We start from the raw sequence: 11,811 nt of genomic DNA on the forward strand, positions 1-11,811 counted from the left end.
AGAAATGAATGGGAAAAGGGGTAGTTCAAAAATAGGAAGTGCCTTGTGGTTCTGACTGAAATAAATTCCAAAAACTGTTAAAGAATTGTCTTTATTTTCAGATTGCTGTAGAGGTCAGAATCGAAATCAACACATAGCTACATTTTTTATGTATGTGGTGCAAACACTCCATTTCGATTGCATTGAACACAAATTCTTAGAAACTAGACATACTCACATGGAAGTTGACTCCATGCACAGTGCAATCAAAGCTCAAAAGAAAAATGTACCAATTTTTCAATAATTGATAGGATGACAGTTTTTAGATTGTTACGGTCTTCAAGGAAACGAAAGAATGCTAAACCATTCAATGTACATCAACTGACATTTTCTGATATGTTAGATTTGTCTGATTTATCAAAAAAAATTATAAAAAACCATAACAAAGATAAGAATGGTGCTACCGTTAAATGGCTGAAAATAAAATGTCTAAAGTATGAGAAATCTAAGCCAAATTGTTTCCAGTATCGTTATGACTTTACCACGCTGTATATAAATGTATTTACAAAAGGCAGAGGTCGGCAATTCAGCATGCCTACAGAAATAAATAAGGCATACTCAACTCTACTGCCCATATCACAGGCAAAAAAGAATGACTTGGAAAGATTGTGTACTTTGGGAATAATTCCTATTGAAATACAAGAATGGTACCATAATCTGCCCGCCAGTCAGACTGCAAGAGACATGGCACCAGAGTCTGGTGAAGATGACTCTGAAGAGGACGAATGAATGTCACCTACTATGTAGCATTAATTTTTTAGTTTACGATTGAAAAAATATGTCTTAAATATTAAAATTCTTATTATTAGTATGTTTGTTTATAAACAATTGATTAAAAGTAGTTTTGTCTGCCACAAAATAATAGGTTTGCCTTTATTTTAATCACTATATAATAAGAAATCATTCACTTAAGTTTCTTATAAGCCTCAACTCTTGACAAGCAGAAGTCAGTAAGTGCAACCAATTTTTGATTTTTCTCAAAATTTATAAAAACCTCCTTATTTTGTGAAAAAAATTATTTTGCATCTGTATCTTTGTAAAATAACAAAATATGATTCCTGATTTATAGAGTTCTTCAAATATTAAAATTCAAATACCTCAGAAACACCAAAATGTTAGTTACCAACTTCTGCCAGCAACCCAACGATATATATATATATATATATATATATATATATATATATATATATATATATATATATATATATATATATTTATATATGTATATATATTTGTAAACTCAATGCATTTTAGTCAAGCTGCACCAAGCAGTAAACGCTTTAGAGATGCATAATAAGTTAAAAAAAGTTTAGGGTAATTCCATGTCAAATGACCAAAAATTTTTTAAAAATGCCACCCTATATCTCAGATTTTGCTGAACTTTATACAGTTGAGGATACTTAGTGAAATAAGAATTCCTTGAAAATTTTAGCACCTGGCTCTAAAATGATCTTGAAATATGACCATTTTACTTTTAACAGATATTGGCGAGGTCCCTCTTGTCCTCTCAGAATTTCAATGCTTATTTATAAGTTTCAAGTTACATAACTTTAAAAATACTTGATCTTTTTACTTAAAAAATTGTACTTGGCTATTTTTAGGGGTGGCAAATCCAATGAAATGATCAGAAACGTAAGAAATTATTTTTAAGTACCTGTATTTATCAATTGAAATAAATTTAGGCATTTTTTTAAATACCTGATTTTGACGCTCAAGAAATACATGTGTCCTTGATGATATATACATAAAATATTACACATTCTATATTCATTAATTTTTCAAAAAATTTAAAGATTTTGATCTGCAAGTATATGGATTTCCATACAAAGATAACTGGGCATGGTCCCCACTTTTCACTAACTTTACAGACAAACTAGAGCTTTGAAACTTTTAGCATTTGTGTAGTCCTGATGAAAATGTGTTAAAATTGTTTCCAGGGTAGATGGCTAGAGGGCACTGGGAGTCATACATCACACTTTTCTCAAAAAAAAAATTTTTTTTAATATATTAACCTTAAAATATGATTTTGTTTTGAAAATTTGCATTGCCAACCTTATAAATAACAAACTAATTTTTGTAAAGATTAAGTAATTAAAACTAACATAATAAATTAATAACATAAATAAAAAATTTAAATAATGAAATAATTTTTAATTAAGGAAAAACTTTGAAAATATTGTCTTTTGTTTATATTTGTTTTATTCGGTTTTTGATCATTCTGTATTCAATGATCTTTCATAAAATATTTTAAGAAAGTACATATGTTTATAAGATTCTTGATTTGCAAGTATATGGATTAAAAATAGTCATCCATCTAAAACAATGATTTTAACAACCTTTTACATTGTATAATTTAAAACTTTTTGAATTAAAAAGAAAACAGACAGAACAACATTGATCTTTAACAGCTTATTTCTACATTGCAAAATGTCAAGCAAGATACCTAAGGCAACAAAAGGAAAATTTGACAAAAGACTGCTGTATTGGTGATTTTGCAGAAAACTACACGTTTGTGATTCAAGATGAGATCCAAAGTTACCATTGGTGCCAAAGTCAATGCATTTTACACCCATTACCCTCTATTTATTAAACAAAAATGACTAGCTTAAAGAAAAATGATTTTGCTTCATGTCAGAAAATAATAAGCATGACATTGGTTTTGTGTATGAAGTCAGATACAAATAGTTAAATATTTAAAAGAAAATCATCCTAATATTTTAAAGATTCTTTATTTTTCAGATGGTTGTGCTTCGCAGTATAAAAACCTTTAAAATATCTGTTTCCTGACCCAGAATTTATAGATACTTTAACTTTAAATGAACAGGTGAAAATTTTAATATAACAGGCATGCTTTCTTTTTCTGATATTCAAAGCATTAAACCTAATCAGCAAAGTAACATTAATACATTGAAAATTAACATTACCACATTGAATTTGGTGAATTTGTTTCGTGTAAATATGATTTGTTTCATCAAATTGGTATGATAAATGAAGTTGACAATATTGAGCAAGATGTTATGGTAACATTTATGCAACCCCTGTTCCTTTTAATAAACTTTTCTGACCATCTAGAGTCGGGTTCCAATTACCAACATAATTAGTACCAATATTTTTTGCAATTTTGAAGGAAAAAGAGGAGCCTGGCCAGCATCTGCTAAAGGTAAAATGGTCATATTTTAGGATCTTTTTACCTTTAGGAGCCAGAGACTAAAAATTTCAAAGAACTCTTATTTTACTAATTACTCTCAACTGTATAAAAATCAGCAAAATCTGAAATGTATGGTGACATGACCTGGGTCATTTGACATGGAATTACCCTGTAACAAAGTGAGATAAATGTACAAAAGGACAGATGGAAAACAAAGAACCTCTAAGAAGTAAAGTTAATCATAGTAAAATGTAGTAAATATAAACAGGAATAATAAACAATAGTCAAGGATAGTAAGAGTCATTAATTGTTGTGCAAATAAAAAGTTTGTTAGTGCAGCACAGTTTGTATTACAAGTAGTTACCATGTGGTCTGTTTTACTATAGATATATGTGTTTCATTGACATCTTACGGATTTATACATATTCAAATTTATTATTTTCTTATAAAAATATATTTTTTATACTTATTTTTGTTATTTTTGTTATTTTTATTTTTTATTATATATTATATTCGATTTTTATTTTCATCTATTTACAAAAACGATTAATTACAGTAATATAACCATACTTAAATCCTAACCCTAAGCCTGATCTTAATGCTGACCCAAACCAAACCCTCAGTCGATATAGCAGCACTCCGATGCGAGTCAGGCTATTTGATAGCTGATGTATGTACTTTTTTGCTCCCTATAAAAGTTGCTTACAGGGACATTTTTTTCAAAAAAAAAAAAAACAATGCCTACAAGGATAAAAAATTAATGCTTACACTAAAATGTCCCCGATAATGCTAATGCCCCCAAAAGTATTCATTTTTTTGTAAAATCTGTCCCCATAAGTGATACTATAAGTGTGCGTGAGTGTGTGTGTGTATATATATATATATATATATATATATATATATATATATATATATATATATATATGCACAAGTTTTTATATAATTTTGTTTCTTTTGAGTACCAGGTTGACATACTTTAAAAACTTTTTTTACCAAAATATTAGGGACCTGTCAAATTTTTAAGGGTCTTGAGGCACCCCTGAAAATATTTTATATTTAAAAAAATTTTAAACCTAGTGTTTTTGCATTATATAGAACACATTTAGTTTAATGCAGCAGACTATTTAAAAAAAATTGTTTTTTGAACCACCCTAATATATATATATATATATATACACACACACAATAAAAAAAAATCCTCATTGATTTTTTCATGCAACTATCAACTTTATTTTAAGTAGCTAAAAATTTATTTAAAAAAATACTAAATACAAAAATGGTGAACTTGATTTTCTATTGAAATAAAATCAAAAAAATCTAATGTCTATGTGTTTATGTAACAACTAATTAACAAATATAATAATACAATAGAAAAAAAGAATTTTATTTTTGTGAAAGGTTTATCTATCACTTCATACAATTTGTACAACTTTATCAATTACTAATTGATAAAGTCGAAGATATATTCTACCAACCACTAACTTATCCATTAGTTTCTTGGGCATGCTGTTTAATAATTTATGTCATGTTGATAGTGGAATAGAATATCATGATTCTTTTACAGTCTCCCGCAAATCTTTTTTGTTCCAAGGCTTTTGTTTTGCTACCTTTTTTTTTACAATTTTCCATAAATTTTATATTGGATTTAAATCTGGCGATTGTGCTAAAATTTGGTGGTGGTAGCCATAATGCTACCACCACCAAATTTTACTGCTATTTTAGTGTAATGTGGACCAAACTCTTTATTTGGTGGTCTGCATACAAAATGCTTAGCATCTGAAACAAAAATATTAAACTTTGATTCATCTGTCGACAAAACAGTGACCCATTTCTTATTTTACCATGCAAAATATTTATGGCAAAACTCTTTTCTAGCTTTTATGTCGTTTTTTTAATAAAGGCACACTTCTAGGTGATCTCAAAAAAAAATTAATGTTAGGAGGTAATTAATTTTTCAGCAAATAAAAAACTACTCTTTTTACAATTTTGAAAAAAAGGGTTGCTTAAAAAACAACTTTATATTCATCAGCTCAAGTATAACTTTTAAAATATGAATTTTCTTAATGCCTCAAGGTGAACATCAACTACTTAACAGTCAATCTGTACATATAATATCAATAATATAAAATGCTATATTTAAAAATCAAAAAACTTTAAACATTATATATCACACTTTAATTTTAAAAAAAACTATGTAAAAAATAACTTTATAGTTCTTAGGAATCTCTTTAACAAAAAAAATACTCATACTTTGATCTCCAAAGTTATGAAAGAAAGGAGTAAGCTTGGAGCCAGTTCCAGAGCCAAAATTTTCAGCTCCAACTCTGGCTCAGCTCCTTGTATAATCTTAAGTTCCAGATAAGTTTAAAATAATTAAATTTACATTAAAATTGTTTAGAATAATTAAATGTTTAAATACATAACACGTGTAAAATAACTAAATACATAACATGTTTAAAATAATTAAATTTATATTAAACATTTACATTAAAGATATAGTTAAATTAGTAAACATAGCCCCATGTTTTCTCTTTTTTATTCTTAATTTGTTTTGAACCAGCATTTTTTTATTAAATGGCTTAAACCATTCATATAAACTATTTTATATTTAAAAAACTTAAAACTCCTTTAATACTTTTTTAAAATGAGCTTTATTCTTCTTGTAACTTTTTATTTATATTAAAAAAAAATTAATAAAAAAAGTTCATAACTTAAATTATAAAAAAATAATAATTTTTTTGTTTGTTAACTTTTAGACATTTTATAGGAATTAGACTTTTCAATTACATATACACAACTATACTATAATAATAAATGCTATAATAATAAATAAAATTAAACAATAGATTTTTGGTATAAATATATTAACCTGATTCCATGCCAAATTCATTGCAGATATAATATTATGATCATTTTCTCGAAGCCTTTCAAGTTTTGAAAAACGCACTTTAAACTCATCTTCTTGAGAATTTTTTTCTTCTAACCGTGAAAAAAGATTCTTGTTTTGGATCTTTAGAACTTTTATATCTAATTCTTCCTTTTAAAATAAATAGCAATAATAAATTTTCTTTCAAAATAAAACATGCAACTAAAATTTTAGATAAATTTCTTTTAAAAATTACAATGCATACATAATAAAGTGAAATAAGAAAAATAATGAAAGGTATAACAGTGTTCTCACTATTAAAATTGAGGCTAAAAGTAAGGATTTTAAGGAGATATTTTCCTAGTAATAAGGAGATTTGGTCACGAAGGATAATTTTTCGAAGGAAAAAGTAAGGATAACTAAAGAGAAAATGATTACATTAAAAACAGAATCTTATTTTTTTCAATAAATTTTAAATATAAACAGAAAAATTATTATAAATTAATATATTACTTAATGTATATATATATATATATATATATATATATATATATATATATATATATATATATATATATATATATATATATTCTAATAAATAAGACAATTTTTTTTAATTCTTGTTAAAATCATTTATTTTATAAATACATTCTTTGACTATATCATAGCCATCATCAGTTAAAGTATATTAAAATGGTTAAATCAAATTAATAAAATTAAGTTGAATTAATAGAGACCTTATAATAAAAAATACAATAAAAATGCAATAAAACAATGTAACAAATGTTTTTAAAAAGAAAAAAGAACTGGTAATGTTAAAAGGAACTAGATTGAAATTGTCATTTTACATGGTTCATTTATTTATTAATAGTGGGTTTTTCCCACTCTATGTACATGCTTTCTTTGAGTTTTGATATAAATTTGTCGGAGGCCAAATCCAAAATTAAAAAATTAGCATGATTAAAACTATTAAAACAGCTTTCATTTGAATGAATATGTTTATAAATGTGTGAGTTTTTATCCTTTTTTTGGTGCTCGATTATTTGTGTCTTTAAATGGCGAGTAGTTTCGCCAATATAACAGGATTTACAGCCTGCACATTCAAATTTATAGACAACGAATGAATTAAAATCTGTAGGAAAGGGATCTTTTGAGGAAAAAATTTTTGAAATTTTAAATTAAATAAAAACCAATCTTATGGTGACTGCTTTACAATATTTTTTAATGATTGCATTTAGTCTTTGTTTAGTTAAATCAGATATTTTTCTAATGTAAGGAAGTTTAAAATATTGATAATTTTGTAGATTTTCCGAACGCAATGAAATGTTGATATTGGTGTTGTTAATATAAGAGCTATGGATTTTCTTAATCAACCAAGATGGGCACAAGTTGCGTTCGAAAACTTTAAAAAGATTGTTAATATCATGACTATGACCGAGACTACTGTTGTTTATTTTATAAGCTCTATCAATTAAACATTTAACCAGACTAACTTTGTATGAAAATGAAGTAAAACTAAAAAAGTTTGTGTAGAGTCCCGAGAAAGTCTTCTTATGAAAAACAGTGGTAATTGTAGAATTGTTTGTTTTATTCAGAGTTATGTCCAAAAATGATTTGAAATGAATTTTTATTTGAATTTTTTTTTCCATTGTAAAAGTAATAGAATTATGTTTATCATTTATATACTTAAAAATAAATCGACATGATTTTCGGAAATGAAAGCAGCAAAAATGTCATCTACATACCGTTTATAAAAAGCTGGTTTTTCTCCGTTATATGATTTGAGCCATTTATCTTCAAAATTTCCCATGAAATGGAAATTTTGAAGATAAATGTTTAGATTAGCAAGAACAGGTGCTAAGGGAGAACCCATAGCAACACCAATTTGGTAATAAATTTGTCATTTGAAGAAAAAATGAGTTTGAGATGTTGCAAAATTGAAGAGTTTTTTTAAATCACTTTTACTAATTTTAAGATTAACTTTACTATTTATAATGCTATTGACAGCAATATCTATTGTTTCTTGTAGCGTAATATTGGTGTATAAACTTGTAATATGCAAATATGAAAATTAAAAAATAATAAAAAGCATTAAATTAATTTTTTACTTATTGAAAAAAAATTAATAAATTTAAATTTTGAAAGTCAATTTTCAAAGATATCTCTATCATATTTTTTAAAAAGAATCTCTGTTTTTTAAGAGAAACTTAATTTTATGTCTTTATTTAAATATGTATATAATATAAATAGAGCATATAAATAGAGCATATAAATAGAGCATATAAATAAAGCACTAAGTCATTATAAAAGTTTTTTTAAAAACTTTTAAAATTTTATAATATCTTAAACATATTATAAAATTTTAAAAGTTTTTGTTTCTGTTTTTTTATATTTTTAATAGGATTTCTAGTTTTTAAGATAAACTTATTTTTTTGTATCATTAGAATATCAAAATTTTTGTTTGAATGTGTAAATAAGAAAAGTATAATAATTTATTATATATCTAAATTTTTATTTTTTAACCTGTATTATTTATAGTTATCAAGAAAATTTGATAACTATAAATACTTGATTTTAGCATCTTTAATATTCATAGTATCTCTTTTATAAAGATACTTGGTTGTTTAGTAACACAGGTAATATATTAAATTTTACTAGCTTAATTATTTAATACTTAGACCATGACAAGTATTAAAGTTTTACAGTATATTACCAAAATTACAGAACACCTCAACTAATTTAGAGATCTTGTTTAAAAATTACTGAAATTCTTAATAAAATATTTCTTGTTAAATATGCACCCTGATTTTTCTACAGTTTAAATTTGGTGGTGCTGAGAAATTGATTTACTTCTATTTATATTATATTATTATTTCAAAAGCGCACTGGATTAGTGGATTGTATCATAAATATGTGCTCCTGAGATCAAAGACTGCAAAGGTTTTTTGTTATATAATTTTTTTATTATTATAAAATTTTTGTTCCTCTAATGCCACTATTATTCTCTGACTTTCATTTAGTAACACCAGCACTCATTATTCTATATACTTAATTTATTTAATTATACGCTACCTAATATATTTTTTTATCAGTACTTCCACTATCACAGTAGTACAGCTGTTTAGTGTGCTGGTTGGTATTTTAGCGATTCAAGGTTCTCATTGGCTCAGGGTTCTATTTTTGTATTAGCATCTTTTTACTCTTGTAAGTGATTGTTATGCCAGTTAGTATTTTTTTTAACATAAAGATAAGTTTTTGACTTGGAATAAATCTTACTACTCCACTAGATATCTATACTTTTGTATTCTCAATTAACAATTCTAAAACCTATGATCCGATCTTAGAAACACCACTTTTATGTCTACCGATACAATCAAAGTTATTCCGTCAGACATGAAAGTGCAATCACCACTTTTATGTCTGACTGGACAGCTCTGATTTATTTGTCACATTTGCATATGTTGCTAATGTGACAAATAGGTGTCACATTTGCAACAGAGTTTAGTTGCTAATGCAAATAGAACAAGCCAAGACATACTCTAAACTAAACTTGTCAATATGTTCCTTAGGTGTGTGCTTTACCTAACAATTTAAGACTTGACAATAGTATAAAACGTTATAAAGTAAACATATCATTTTTTATTTTGTACTTTAACCTTATTTTACTTTTTTATTTTTATAATACCTTGATACAAAAATATCAGGGCACATTGATATGTATCGAGAGCTACAAAGATCAAAAGATGATTTAAAAAAATTTGATTCAGATTTTTTTAATGGTATTGTAGTTGACCTTATCTATGCTGCTTCACTATTGTAAAAAATCTTTTAGATATTATGTAGTAAAAAAAAATAACACTGGGAGAAAAAAAACCTACTGAGTATTTTGTTGATAAAATTCTAGGTATAATGAAGAAAAAGGAAATATGTTCATTTTCTGATATTAGGTAATCAACAAATATATTAAGACTTAGCAGTGAAACTGTCTAGATCAAAAGTCTTGTGCTTTTTTTAAGATTATCTAAACTACAAAACAAGGTTTTAAAAATAATATATTTTTAATCATTTAAATCATAATATCATTTTAATTCTGACATCCTTTACTTTCTATCAAAAATACTCGAATTGTATGAACTTGTTTGTCTATTAAATTGTCTATTAAATTGTCTATTTGTCTGGAATCATAAACAAGTAAGCCTCCCTCCATCACTCTAATTTTTTATCACTAAAAAAGATCTCTTTATTATTTTTGATCTTTTAGTAACTTTAAATTATCTATCCTAAATTGTTGTTGGATATTTTTCCTTATGTTAGGAAGCTTAAAAACAAGCTTATGAAAATAGTTCACATTAGCTAAAAATAAACATATAGTATTTTGCCTTAAACAAATCAAACTGTATTTTGATGCAATATAACAACACTAAGTAAAAGAAAAAACTAAACCTTTTTTATTTAGATTTTTCATTATTATTGCCTACAAATTGAAGTGTTCGTATTGCCCTTGACAGCTTGATAAAAATAAAAAAAAACTAGTTTTTTTTATTGGGCCCTAAAACATTTTGATGATAATTTTATTATATTTTTATTAATGATTATAACTAAGAATATCATGCTGATCAAGATTCACATAAATAATAGATTTGAAAATAAAAATAAAAAGACATCTTATTCGGGCGTATCATTTAGAAATTAGTGAAATTCTCAATAAAATATTTCTTGTTAATTATGTACTCTGACTTTTCTATAGTTTAAATTTGGCAGTGCTAAGAAATTGGTTTACTTCTATATATATTATAAATATTATAAATATTTCTGAAGACTAAGCTCAATAGCGTAAATAGATGAGTCACTTTTTTACAGAAGGAAATATAACCAATGCAGAATTTTAGAAGATCAATGGATTTTTATATGTTCATTGTATGTGATATAGCAACCACAATGCAACACAAACCTTTTTACCTATTATGGTAGCATGCTTAGCATTTTGTTGATCTGCAATAAATGTGCTAGTAAACAGGGTTGAGACAATGTGGCAAAGAAGCAACTAAACTTTAATCTATGTTTAAGTCTACAAAATGTTAAATGATATTGGATTATTTGTCAAAGGTTATGCGGGTGCAATGTTATCACTTTAGAAACCAAGTTGTAAATAAATATCCTTATTTATTCTTCTTTTTGTATACAACAATACTTTTTTTTATCTAAAAACAATAGCATAATATTTAAATATAAAACAGCTTTTTCACAATTTTTTTATTAAAGAATTAACTTGCTCCATAAAAAGTAGTGTGTAATCAGATAAAAAAAACTAGGCTACAAAGATTTTTTTTTTTAAGTTAACTTTATATTGTGCACATCTAAGTTGTTATAAAAAGTAATGGGGTGCATCAGTGCTTTTTGAGTAATTTTTTAATTTATCGAATTAGAAGAATTTCCTTTTATTATGTTTGCGCTTGTATTTGAATAACGAACAGCATAAAATTCCATAAAGTAATTAGTAAAATTACAACTTACTTCAGTTGATACAGGTCCAAGATTAATTGGTTCAGAAAGCAGAAAAGATTTTTTTGATGGAGGTCCACTGGTATGTGCCTCTGCCAATCTTTTTGAAGACATAATATGGTATCATATATAAATCTATTTTAAAAAAAAATATTTTATTTATAAACATCCGATCTTTTTGAAGATATAATATGGTATCGTATATAAATCTATATACTAGGCTTAGATATTGAACAAACTCTTCTAGAAGTAAACC

At 25.7% G+C, this 11,811-nt stretch overlaps 1 protein-coding gene across 1 annotated transcript in view; it reads right to left on the reverse strand.

Annotated features, from left to right (window-relative positions):
• LOC100207125 (E3 ubiquitin-protein ligase BRE1A) overlaps positions 1-11,724 on the reverse strand; it is a 55,829-nt gene extending 44,105 nt beyond the window's left edge. Inside the window, exons 1-2 of the mRNA XM_065807508.1 lie at positions 11,568-11,724; positions 6,057-6,224 (exon numbers count right to left, since the gene is read on the reverse strand). Of these exons, the coding sequence (XP_065663580.1) occupies positions 6,057-6,224; positions 11,568-11,669 (270 nt within the window). The 5' untranslated portion in view covers positions 11,670-11,724. The remainder of the gene's footprint in view (positions 1-6,056; positions 6,225-11,567) is intronic.
• Positions 11,725-11,811: the final 87 nt, after the last annotated feature.

The sequence above is a fragment of the Hydra vulgaris genome, chromosome 10 (genome assembly GCF_038396675.1).
Source record: "Hydra vulgaris chromosome 10, alternate assembly HydraT2T_AEP".
NCBI lineage: Eukaryota > Metazoa > Cnidaria > Hydrozoa > Anthoathecata > Hydridae > Hydra > Hydra vulgaris.